General features: G+C 38.8%; 1 protein-coding gene across 1 annotated transcript in view; it reads left to right on the top strand.

The window, feature by feature from the left end:
• Positions 1 to 13,746, top strand: part of LOC107290209 (collagen alpha-1(XI) chain-like) — a 124,777-nt gene that overhangs the window by 39,611 nt on the left and 71,420 nt on the right. Inside the window, exons 7-12 of the mRNA XM_029284705.1 lie at positions 5,022 to 5,153; positions 8,333 to 8,518; positions 10,785 to 10,832; positions 11,610 to 11,651; positions 13,025 to 13,087; positions 13,311 to 13,385. Coding sequence (XP_029140538.1) covers positions 5,022 to 5,153; positions 8,333 to 8,518; positions 10,785 to 10,832; positions 11,610 to 11,651; positions 13,025 to 13,087; positions 13,311 to 13,385 — 546 coding nt within the window. The remainder of the gene's footprint in view (positions 1 to 5,021; positions 5,154 to 8,332; positions 8,519 to 10,784; positions 10,833 to 11,609; positions 11,652 to 13,024; positions 13,088 to 13,310; positions 13,386 to 13,746) is intronic.

The following is a 13,746-nucleotide window of genomic DNA, read 5'->3' on the forward strand; positions in this document are numbered from 1 at the left end:
TGCTGATCTAATAACTTCTGGTTCCTGCCAGCCTAACCCACTGCCCCCTAACATGCCTAACCCATCTAATTAGCAGCTTCCTCTTGCTCTATCATCAGTGGTTCTTCAGGCAGAACTGCTCCCAGAGTACCTGGCCTTTCTGCCCTTATGGCTGCCCATTGACTGCCTTGCATGAGGGCTGATGGTGCCATATGCAATAGCCTCTGGCTAGGGAGCTCAAGGACTCCACTTCCGTTAGTCCTGATTGGCTGCAAAGTCCCAAACGCAGGTGAGTTTTAACGCCTGAAGACATGTTCTTCTCCATCAAGTGCCAGGCCAATCCATTTTCAAATTTCCTTCTGATGTTCAGTCAAAATCAAGGGAGCGCATGATCAGTCCAGGAAGAGGGTGAAAGAGGAATTTCTATGTGGATGGGCAGCTGAAGGAATTCATGATATGTCTCAGGAAAATATCTGTATATAGACTTTTACTGGTTCCTTTTTGGTACTATGGCATCAGCCTCTGATAGCCTCTGACAGCCAGATGTTGTTCTAATGGGGCCAAACCCTCTTTTGGGAACTCATGGATCTTTGCACTTTGGACCATTATAAACAATGCATTAGCTTTAGGAACTATTTAGATCCTAGTGCTAAGCAGTTGGAGGAGGAAATATTTTAGAAGCACTACCAGAATGATAATAAAGGTAGTCCTCATTTATCGACCACAGTTGGAAATACCTGTATTAACGCCATCTTTTGGAAATGGCTTATAATTAAAATACCACAGGGTTCCTTAGCTACCATATGCAGGGTTTATTTTCTTTGAATAAAAAGCTGAGATAACAGCTATTGATCTGGACCACTAAGTGACTTTTCAAAAAATGACATTGTAAATATATGCCTCAACATCATCAAAGCACTTCCATCACCTTATCAGAATATGGCCACTCTGAGAACTCAAACCAGGGCAAATTGAAACATGATATAGTGGAATGTAAGAGTTAAAAGGGATCTTGGAGATCATTTATTCGAATCCTCTTTACTGCACATCTCCGGCAGATGTCCATATAGTCTCTGTGTATACACTTCCAATAAAGAAGAGTCTACCATCTTCTGAGGCATGGAATAGCTTATGTCTTAGAAAAATTGTGCAAATGAAATAATTTAAATCCACTGTTACATATTACCATTTTCTGCAACAGTTCTAAATAGTTCCACTCCATCTTCTATGTGACAGCCCTTCAGATACATGAAGTCAGCTATCATGTCTCCCTGAAGTCTTCTGGCCTCCAGGCTAAATAAATTCAAGTGCTCTTCATAATTTTTTCCCTTCCAGGTCTTTAATCATTTTTGCTGCTCTCCTTCGGATACACTCCATTTCTCAATCTTCTTCTCAAAATGTGGTGCCCAGAGCTAAAAAATTTCTAGGCACTGCATAGCCAATGTAGGGTTCAGGGAAACAATAACATGCACAAAAAATAGGTGCATACAAATGTACTCTTTTAATGTATATAAGTTGTACTTATCTTTCCTATTCAAAATTCTTGTAAATGATTTTTTAAATTGCAAATTGCCTACATTTTTCAGAAAATGGCTTTCTATGTTAGGACATTAATAATGCTCTATCAGTAATAGGTCCTAGTTTGGGTCTGCCATGGAAACTACAAATATGACATTGGAAGGTATTGTAGCTTGAAGAGGTTAATTCAGGAAAAACTGTTACTGATTAACCAGCAGTCTCTTCCACAAAAATAGTTGGATCCAGTTTGCTTTCCTGGTGATAATCTCTCCTTTTGCCCATTTTATTCTCTATTTTTCATGTTCCTGCCCCTGTTTTCTCTTCTCTGATGATTTTGAAAACAAAATAGCAAAAGTTCTATATGCTTTGCAGTTCAGGCAGCATAGACGATCTCTCCCCACCCCACTCTATTTGGAATATTAAGGAGCAGTATGTTGCAAAGATACTGTGAAGATTTGAGTAAAGATGTTACTTAATCACAAGCTGCTTAAACTTGCTGGTTAAACCTGAAGAAGATCAACTGTATGCTTTTAAATAAAGTCCTAAAGGTTGTTAGGAGACTCTCCTAACTTGCTGCTGGCATTATCTATGCAGTGAAAAGGGATGTTAAAAATGGTACTAAATAGCTTGCAGCTACTGTATAATAACAGCTTCGGACTCAACCATTATTTTTGGTTATGTATCTAAACTGATTATAAGTTGTAGGTTTGCGGCAGTCGAATACTATGCACACTTTTGTTTAATTTTGCTGGTGCAGACAGGCTTAGTAGTTTAGGAGATTTGTAATTTTATAATAGAATCTGGACATTATCTTAAGAGTTTTAATGGAATTTCCTCTGTGATTGTTGATCCTTTTATTCTGATTGTTTTAGCTTATGATCAAACAAATATATTTGCATTTTGTTTTCCTCTTGTCTTCCTCTAATGATCTTTTTATGTCAGGGAAGCATCCCCAAATGTGTGAAATACAGGAAAGGGGATGCTGAGCTCATCCTGCCAGTGAATCATTCTTGCCTTGGCCAAGTGAAACCTTTTCCCCGCCAAATGGAGCAGCTGGCAGAGTTCCTTTTTCTAGAATCAAAATTACAGCTGTTTGACTGTTTAGTATTGGCAACAACAAAGCATTTCTTTTTTCCTTTTCTAATCTCTTCTCAGGAAGACTTTGCCACCCACTTGTTCTTTTCTCTCTCTCTCCTATTGTAGGCACACTTCATTTCATCTAATTCTGCAAACACTTGGCTAGCAATAAAGTTCGGGTCTGCTATGCGTTCGATCAGGTAGACAGTCGTAGCATCCCTTTTATACAGATCCCTGTTGTACATAAGTGAGATTGCAGTCCACAAAGTTAATTCTTTGGTTAGTTTTTTTTTGGCTTAGTTCATTTTTCAAATCATGCCTTACTGCATCCTGAGATATCTTTGCAATGCTACAAGATCTAGAAGAATTTATTAGACTGATTTGCCTTCTCAAAAGTAACTCCCTCAGGATGAGAAGTTGTCCATGGAGATTTAGGAGCAAAGTTGAGGAGGTGGCCTTTTCTGCAGTCTTGGGAGTCTATAAAGAAGCTACCGTATTCCAGTAGTAAGTAGAAGACAGAGTTACTAATACACATTTGTGTGTACATGCACACATGCACACGTACACACACAAGCTATTGCTAAAGAAACTATATGATAGCTTTGATGTAAACATCGGGATTTCAACTTTGCCTGAGGGCATCTTCAGGCAAAGTTGGCAGTAGTTTTGAAAGCAATTTGTCATTGCCTTCTTCCTGCATCCAGGTTAAATCTTGATTCAAATATTAACTAAGCCTTGCCTTGCTTAGCTTTGTAGTCCTTGACAAGTTCATCCAGATTCAGATCCCACTTTGGGATATACTTGAGATTAAACTGAAGAACTTCACTGCATTCAAGAACATATGGAAAGATTTCTTGTGAGAGGAAATACATGACCACTTTGGATCCGTTGTCTTTGCACCTTTCCTGCCTCCTGCAGTCTATTGGAATCATTAGAGTACAGGTAGTCCTTGACTTACGACCACAATTGAGCCCAAAATTTCTATTGCTAAGCGAGATAGTTGTTAAGTGAATTTTCTTTACAACTTTTTCAACTTTTCAGCTTTTAAGTGGATTTTACAACTTTTCTGGCCGCAGTAAACCATTGCAGTGGTTAAGTTAGTAACACGGTTGTTAAGTGAATTTTGCTTCCTCATTGACTTTGCTTGTCAGAAGGTCTCAAAAGATGATCACATGACCCCTCCGGGACACTGCAATGGTCATAAATGTGAGTCAGTTGCCAGGCGTCAGAATTGTGATCACGCGACCCTGGGGATGCTGCAACGGTTGTAAGTGTGAAAAACAATCATAAGTTACTTTTTTTTAGTGCCGTTGTAACTTCAAATGGTTACTAAATGAACTGTTGTAAGTTGAGGACTATCTGTAGTTAAAAGGATTATGTGATTTCCTGAGATAGCATCTCTTTCCCCAGTAACTTTGAGTTTCAAAATTGGCAATGCACAAACCTTATTTCTTTCTTAGGATCGAGTGGTGTTCCTTCTGTAGTTACATATATTCATCAAACCTTTTTTTTCTTCTAAGTCCCAATTTAGGGGAACTTTCCCTATGTGTAGAGATCACATGCAATAAGAAAATAATTCTTTTCCCAGGATGCTATTTTGTCTTGCCTCAGGATCTGCTGGGTGTTCCTGGGAAGATAACACTTGGGATACATAAATTGGACGTAGTCTTTAAATGAATGGCGATGAGCTCACATAGAAATCAGAAAATAACAGTGCAGCACAGACCAAAATTCACTGGCCTTCAGGCACATCAATCCTAGAAAATGACATATCCAGCACATAGATGTCCAACAACCCACACAGTTTACTCATATATTGTTGATGGGCTGGGGCAAATTGGCAGAAGAAACTCTATTCCTCATATGGATTTTGCAGTCTCTTTACAGATTTCCAGATAAATGAATGGCACCAAATGTGAATTTTCATACCAGGTGTTCTGAGTTTCGTAAGTCTCAAGAGTGAAAGACTGTACTTAATGTGCTTGAAAGCTCAGCTGCATTTCTGCCTCTTTCCCAATATGGCATAGCCTCTGATCCACTAGAGCTTTTGCCCTTTCTTACCAAAGTCCACTCCTAGATCCGCTAGCAAAGATGGTTTAAGTAGTAGGTGCTGCCAAATGTATTTCAGTGTTTAAACCCTCGGGGAACTTTACAGAAATGATGCCAGGGGATTTGACACTGAAAGATTAATCTTTTATAATAAGTTCCAAAAACATCTCCTAGGCATGGAGCTATGAAAGACTGTTTCTGCTCTAACCTCAAGGTACTAGATTTTATTGGCCTGAATTTCTCTTACATCATGACCACTTTAGTTGGCTTTTGGCTGCTGGCATATTTCTAACCCCTAAAGAATTTGTACAAAATCTATGTGCGCATTGCTAAATGTCTGTTGCCAAATAAGTTATATAGATTTCTTTAACATCTTATGTCTCTCCACCACCCTCAAGAATGAGACTCCAACTGATACTAGTCCGACGAAGGCAGCTACTGAGTTCTGGGAAAAGGTTCCTGATGCAGAGGTTGGCATCCTCACTTCTACCACTATGACAGCCAACCTCAACCTTACAGACAATTACCAGGTAAGACAGACATTGTTTCCAAGGCCTTGGGGGTACTCCTTCATTCTCAGAGTTTAAAGAAAGCAGGGAAAGGGTGAAATGTGGTTTGGATAGATATAAAAATAGGAAAGACTAGGTGCAATACTTGGTTTGTACTGAAAACTCTGTTTTGGTTTTGGAGCCTGCTAAGGCCCAACTCCAAAATGTAGTGAACAGGCCTGGAAACAGCTGAAGTTAATTTCATTGAAATTTACTTCCCAGTCATGTATTTAATAATTTAATTCATATGCTTCACTGAAAGTATAACTTGGAATCAAATTTTGAAGGTCTTTAGAGGCTGCTTTGAGGGCCACATGAAGCTCTGGGGACTCTGTTAATTCATCTGTGGTCCGTGGTATGCCAAAATTCATGAATCTTGTAAAGACTTTAAGGCCACAAGATGTCTTCAGACCATGCATATGGTCCCACTTTCCTAGGACTTCTATCACTTCAAAATGCAGAAACCAGAATAACATGTCTAAAGAATCTCTGTTACCAATTCTACCTTTAGATACAAAGCTGTAGTCTACTCAGATCAGGGAAGGATTTGGATTTGGACCAAGTCCCTACCTATTGTCCTCCCAAGCTACTGTCTATAGCAGTATGTTGTGCAATGTCTTGTTTGTTCTGGCAGCTGTTCACAATAGCTAAGAGTTTAGCATTTGCAAAAGGATTGCCTTCTCTAGCACCTTCCTTTTCAGAGTCCTCATACAAGGCACCATGATGGACAGAGAGCCATTCTCAAGAGCTGCCCCAACTTCTTCAATATTTTGCTTTGAATACTAATTGGAGAAAAGCATCGGGGACTGCAAGTTCTTCAGAATAGTTGCTGTCCCTGAAGAATGCCTAGAGCAGGGGTGTCAAACTCGCAATGTCATGTGACGTGTTACGACATATCGTGACTTTTTTTCCATTGCCGGCAATGGGGTGGGCGCGATTTTGCTCTGATGCATCCAGCCCGCGGGCCGGCAGTTTGACATCCCTGGCCTAGAGTAAAACTTACAACAGTCTGCCATACCAAAAACCTGCACCCATCCTGGAACCTGATTAGTGTGGCTCTTTGGGGCACTCATTGGGACCAATAGCGGACTTTAATGGGAGAAATGGTCAAGAAGGGAGAACAGCAGTCAGTGAAGGATGGCGCTAGCACAATGTATAAAGAAGGCAATTGGGATAAGAGGCTGGTGTTTCTGAGACATCCAAAATCTTTCTATTTTTACTTTACTTTGGTTGCAGGACAGAGAAGCATCTTCTTTTGAATGTAAATTGAGGATGTTTATGGCTTTGACCTTATCTAGTAATGGATTGTAGTCTGAAGAAAGTTATCCATGATCAGAAGTTACCCTAAAACTATTCTAACCAATCCTGTTACAGCCAATATATTTATGTATTTTATATGTGGTCATATTTTGACTTTTGGGTGTGTTCAGTTGTATCCACTCCTAATAAGAGGTACCATAGTCCCAGAGAAACTATGGCACATATTATTTTTTTTGCCTAACATTACAATTGTTTTCATTAAAATCTTGGAGATGGAAGCTATTTGTTTCCAGCCACCCAAGATGTATGCTGAGCAAAATTGTACCTGGGATTCCTACATCATGCTCTAATTAAAGTTCAGTGACATCAGTCTCAGGTTCTCCACCCCTCATATAGTTTCAATTCTAACCTTTTCATTAAAATTCTCAAAAGAGTGTATAATAACCCTTGTCGGATTGTTGAAAATGCTGAATGGAAGGTACTTTCAGGACCTCACTGTTGAAAGAATAACTGGACATACTCTAATCTCAGTAGGGGTTGCACATAACTAGTAGCAATTTGGTGATTAAATTACTGCTGGGAAAATCCAACTGTATGCTGCAGTAATTTCCCATGGGATAATTGTAAGAAATAATGTTGACATTTCTAGGGTACAGTGTAAGTATTACTGTCTGGGACAGAAATCATTCAGCTGCCTTTTCCCTCTCAGTGTGTGGCAAAAATGAAGAAGTAAAACAGTAATTTAATTCTTATGCATTGGAAGTGTAAATCTAGTTTAGGATAGAACAGAAGTGGGAGGGTAATAGTCTGGGATCTACTGGTAGATCTTTATATGATTTGAATTTAAGACATTGAACTTCCATTTGTTTATCTACACTTCTTCAGAATTATGGAATCTACTCCTTAAGATTTACCTTCATTCTCTGTTTGGGAGAGACCTTACTAGGCTTTTAAAATTGGATTAAGATTTTAGGTATGATCTGGATTGTGGCTTAAATAATTTGAGGAATTATTCTAAAATACACAGTATGGCTGAAATGATGAAAATGGGAAGAGAGTAAGACTTGGATTCATTTCTGGGATACAAAGAAAATCTCAAGTTGCTTTAATTAATTAAAGCTACTTTGATTCTATGTATATATATTCTTGTTTCAGTTGGTGGATCTTGAGGTTCTGGTAAACGAAGTAGAACAACGATAAAGGAAATGATATAAAATAGAAACAAAATTCCCCAAAGTCTAAACCTTGCTGTTATCTCTTAAAAATTGAAACGGGAATAAATTACTACTTCCCTCATAACATTACTGTCATGCAAATCCATAGCTTTTTCAGTTGTCCTCCAACTGTTTAATACCTAGCTTTGTCAGGGGAAGAAAATCCACTGGATTGAACCTTTGGTTCATGTTCCCCACCCCTCCTAATCAGAAGCTACATATAACCATTTCCATAATTTATTAGATCCAGTCATAATGGAAACCAGACATATATGTATACATATGAAAAACCAAAAGTCTGTTGATATGTTCAGGACAGGAACATGCATATTAAAGGCTGCGGCCCACACAAAATCATTACCTAAATTCTAGAACAGGGGTAATCAACCTTGGCTCTTTTATGACTCGTGGACTTCAACTCCCAGAATTCCTGAGCTGGCTCAGGAATTCTGGGAGTTGAAGTCCACGAGTCATAAAAGAGCCAAGGTTGACTACCCCTGTTCTAGAATATGCATATCTGCAGGCCCAAACAGGATTCAGTGAACAAAGTTTCTTTTCTTTTAAAGGAAAACAGAATGTAATGGTAGGGGAGAAAGAGTCACCTACAGGAAGAGGCTAATAGTGTGAAAAGTAATTGTCGCTGAATACATCTGCTGTACTTCATATCCCCTTTTCTAATCCCAACAGGACCTTCTTGGAGAAGAGTATTTAATCAATGAGAATACAGAATTGAATGCCAGTGTCACTTACAGAGCATTTGACGAGAGACTTGACAATAAAGATTACGAGGACTACTATGACCAACGAGGGGCCAGTGAAGCAGAGCGGTATGATCCAGCTGAGCACATTGAAGCCACCATCCTATTTCCCGAGGTAGCAACTTTACAAACATTTCTCTAAGCAATGAGTAACAATCTGAGCACTGCAGAAAATAATCTCATTTCATTCAAATAATGCATTCCTTATTTGGAATCGAGCTCAATTTTACTCAGTGGTGCTTGTTTTTGATTGTATAAGTTCAAAAACATAACTGAGGTTTAACCAGCTGGAACGCAAGTATTACAATTCTAATTAAAAGATAATCTTGCAAAGGAGAGATACCATTTAAACACTTTAAACTTTAGAATAAGGGAGGAAAGGACCTATCTCACTTGTATTAAAAATACTGATTGTACAGTCTCTTGAAAATAACAGTAAAATCTGAGAACAAACTTAACGCTCTTCTCATTGCCAAGGCAAAGAGAATCTTATCAATGAGGCTGGCATTCCTGGACATAAATTGCTCCTGATTTGCACTCCCTCATAAGCTCCTACTGTTGCTTCATTGTTAGGCCATGACCCTCAGCTGCACTGATTGTTGAGGGTCAAGACCCAAAGTCTCATCTGAAATCCATGAGAAGATGGAATAGCAAAAGGTGGTAGTTCACCAACAGAGCTACAATGTCTTTATAATCTGCCTCTCATTTAACCCATCTGCGTAACCATGCTGTCTTGCCCCCTCCTCACTCCAGTTTAAATCCTACAGCAGTCTAGCCAGTCTGTGCATCTGATGAAGTGAGATGCAACTTATGAGCTGAGCCCATTAAAGAAGCTGAATCTACTTTCAGTCATGCTTCCAACTGCACATCAGGCTGGGTTTGTTAATCCCCTATATATACACTTACAACCACAATCTCTCTTTATATTAAAAAAGTCACAAATATATTTTAATGAGTAGAATGAAGATGAGGAGGCGTGTTAGTGCCCAAGACATATTTTCAGTTGTCTCTCACGTCCAGGATGCTCCAAACATGCCAAACTATTTCCCATGGAACCTACTTATTTTAAAAAGAGAATGCTATGTGTTTAAAGAGAAGAAATTCTGGCTCTGCTGCTGCTTAGAAGGATATGCCTGTCTCCACCTAAATATTTGCCAAGAGTGCCCTATTTTTGTTTGGAACCTAGGAGCACTGAAACTTGTATGACATTAATCAAAAATATGTATGAATGTCTTGTTGCCCCTATGCCTCACCCACTCTTTTCCCAATGGCTAATTGCCACCAGGCTGGGATGGAAAGTTGGCATTTAAACCAAGTTTGACTTGCCCTCTCTTCTGAGTCTTCTGACTCAGTCCAGAATCCACTGTGCATCACATATTCCCAGGGTGCATTATTTCTCATGGCAAGGATTTCAGTTCCATCTTTTGGACTAAGAAATTGCTTTTGAGCAACATCAAGAATTTCTGTCAAGTCAAACATAACTTTCAGCACTTAGATGGCTATGAAGAAAGAAAACATGTTTGCTGCTGCCTTCTTCTTGGATTCTGGGGGCGGGGACTTTCCAGCCCAGCCAATAGCCCTGATAATTCCTATTGGTACTAATCACATCCAGCCTGGCTCAGCTTCTTAAGATCCGTCAAAATTGCCTCTGTGCTGCCACCTAGTTCAGATCAAAACATGGAAACATTGTAAATTAAAACACAATAAATATTGTTTTTAAAAAATCCAGTCTTCTAGGATCTTTTTGCTCAGGGCTGTTAGTGATAAAAGAAAACACAGTAAGATTTAATTCATAGGTGCTCAGGACTCAGATGAGGGGATTTTAATTAATTTTATTCCTTTGTTTGATTTGATGCTATTTTGCCTTTGGTCTCTTGCCCTATGCCTTTGGAGTTGGGTTTGCTCCAATGACCAACTCATGGAAACTCAGTTCTTGAACTTGTTTCCAATGTCTGGAGATATTAAGCCATTTATTTGCTCCTATTTCACTCACCATGCATTAAGTCTGGAGAAGTGTGGGATAGCTCCCTTTACAGGAGAGGTCACTGGAGATCACATTCTATCTAAGCAACAGCTAGCCCTCAGTGCCAGTTCTCACAGTCAGTCAACTTAGAAAAATCCCACACTTCCTTCCAACAACTCACATAGTCCAGAATCAAATCCACCTTCATTTTAAGGTACAGTAACTTGTTTCTGTTTGAATAGTAGATGGCATAAGATTTGTGGCTCAGTAAATCAGATTGAAGAAACAATCATCTTGAATTTCTTCTGTTCAGTCTCCTCTACTTTAGGAGATCCTCTCCATCTACAATGCAAATTGTAACGTTATCATAACTACTAGACCTTGTGGTGATTATTTATTTTCTTTGTGTCTGTAGCAGCAACCAAATCTGAAGGGACAGAAAGGGGAGGCAGCGGTTATTGAACCTGTGAGTAAAATATGTTTTCTGTCCTGGCTTTGCCAAGATCCATCAGTCTGTTTGGAGACTTAATTTCACCACCAAATGGTGGTTTGGGGTTTGTGGTCAATTCAGTTTTGATTCTTGGAAGGATAAATATCCAAAATTCTAGTGGTTGTCAGACAGTTGAGAGATGATACTAGCAATATTCTCTGGAAACTTGAAATGGAGAATTGGATCTTGTATGAGGACAAAAATCTTGCAGACAAATACAAAACTAAACATTTACAAATATATGAGAATGGAAAATCTGTTTCTTTATTGTATTCACAGATTGGTTTCTGGATCTTAATTGAATGTTGTATATGCTTTATTATTAGCTGTGATATGCTGGGTTTTCCCTCTGAAAAGTATAGATCACAATATAGTTTTCCCCTTCTGGGGATTGTTAGCTTAATTATGCCCCAGAATCACTGGCATATATCATAATAATATCTCACAGGTACAGGTGATCTAATAATGCAACAATTAGCTACCTATTTTTTTATACATTCAACAAGGATGTCTACAAGCTTGTTACTTGTGCAGAACATTTAATCATAAGCATGCAAGTGGTTTATTCCTCAGGTATTAAAGAATCATTAGCATTTCCCTTATCCTTTTTACAAGTGTGTGAACTTATTTCAGTGCTTAGAGGCAACTATATTCACTATGTAATTTTGTGAATATTCACAGGCCACAGAGTCACCCCTTCCCTTCAGAACCAGTTCAGGGTTATTGAATCTTTCCCCTTTCTTTTTCTTGCAGGGTATGATTTTTGAAGGGCCAGCTGGATATCGAGGACCACAGGTAAGAGACATAATAAGTGTGGTGTCATCAGTTTTCCCAGCCAATTATTTAGTTATTTCCCAAAGTTATTTAGGAGGTGGTCACCTTCTTGCTGGCTCCTGGCTTTCCCCCCACCTTCTGGGCAGGGAGAGATGATTTGCAACAGCACAATCCAGGTTGATGCTATTATATAGGATTAGGAATAGATTTTTCTTCATGTCTTTCTGCTCCTTTTTCTGCCTTTCCCCTATGTGTCCTTAGATGGGAGAAACAAAATCACAGGAATGTCTTGAGAGAGTTGATTGGCCCTTCTCTGTAGGATTTTGTCTCAGTCACAGATGTTTGAAAATATATTTAATATACAGTAAACCTGCTCGCAGGGCTTGGAGTAAGTCCCAAATACAATCAGGGTGTATGCAGGCAAAAAGATACATTTGAACTTCATGTAGCATGATTACTCCCATGAACATGACCCACTGAAGTGTGCAGTTCGTGCATGATAATTGATTTGCCCCAAAACGCTCAGTACATTTCATGGGAATGTGAATATTTCTGTGATTCCTCCCACCCCGATATTTTAGCACGAAAGTAACAATATTCTTCTCTCTGTTTTGTTTTGCCAGGCAGTTGCAAGAAAATATAAAAATTAGTGTATTTGGAAATTAGATACCTATTTCTTGAACTGAACTGAGTTACAGCCCTCAAACTGTTGACTCCTGGAAACTTAAGAAACCTTTATTTCAACAGCTCATTTTCGAGAAAAGAAATTATAAGAAGTTGGGAGTCTTTTTATCAGTCTGTCAAAGATCAACTGGTATTCTGATCATAGATCTTTTAAATACTTCTTAACTTACTTCCCCAATATTGCCTTCCTATAATCAATTTTCAACTTCTATAGAGTGAAAAGTCCAACTGTCACTCCATTTAAACTCATTATAAGAAAGTAAGCAAACAGATTAGATGGAGTAAAAAAAAAACAGCCTTGGAGGAATTAGAGTTGAGTACTTCTTTCTTCAATAAGGACCTGTTACCATTTGTTGCTTATTGGTAGATTTCTCATAAAACATGCCATATGTATTTGAAATTTTAGTCGAGAAGTACAGAGTTTTGCAAAAAAGGTATAATCCAAGTACATCTGCAGAAGCAGACTAATGATTGATGTTAGTATTTAGGTGCTTTATGTGGTCTTTTTCCTGTTACTCATAGGGAGGAAAAGGGAACTGTGCCTGCAGCCTGATTTTTGGAACAGTCAGGCATGATATTGTTGCTATTAGATACATTTGATACAAAGCTGGACTTGGATAATAGTGTGTCGTGATGTTTCTATTTTAAAAAAGGAATTGTGTGTGAGCTTTTCTTCATTTATCTTAATTTTCTGCTGCATCATTTCCCAGGGAGAGACGGGTCCCATGGGATCACCAGGGCCACCAGGATTTCCAGGAGATCCTGGCGAGCAGGTAAGGAAATCATGATATGGTTCAAAAAAAATGATAGTCTCTTCGATTTTCCCCCTGGGGTTTTTTCATCCTCTCTGAAAACGGTGGGTGTGGGGAATAAGGAATTGCCGGCATGTGCTCCTTCAGTGTATCTCTTTGACAAGCCCCAGCTTGACTTTGCTTTCTTTTAGCCCAATGTTTCTCAAGAATGATTGTCAGAGGTATCTTACTTACTTTTGCACAGGGACCACCAGGACATCCAGGTCTTCCAGGAGCTGACGGGCTACGTGGACCTCCTGGAACAATGCTCATGTTGCCAGTAGGTGATGCAGGGAAATGGGCCAGTTTGAGAATATATTTGCAGGAAACAACGTCATCCAGTCCCTTTGAAAAGCAAAAGATTCTAGAGGGATGTTGTTTTCAGCCTTAGTATTTGATGTAAAATGAGAATCCTTTTTTTAGTTTCCAGGGGCATTACTTTATTTTACAAAATTTTTTTATTTTATTTTACAAAATTTATATGCCGCCCTTCTCCCCATGGGACTCAGGGCGGCTCACAGCATGTTAAAACAATATACAAAATTACCCCTTCTAAAAACCAATTAAAACCCAAATATTAGTGGCTGTGACTATTTAAAATCATTAAAAATTATCCCTATTTAAAATTCACCCTAGGTCAG

This window comes from Protobothrops mucrosquamatus, unplaced genomic scaffold, assembly GCF_001527695.2.
Source record: "Protobothrops mucrosquamatus isolate PMUCROS unplaced genomic scaffold, P.Mucros_1.0 scaffold857, whole genome shotgun sequence".
NCBI lineage: Eukaryota > Metazoa > Chordata > Lepidosauria > Squamata > Viperidae > Protobothrops > Protobothrops mucrosquamatus.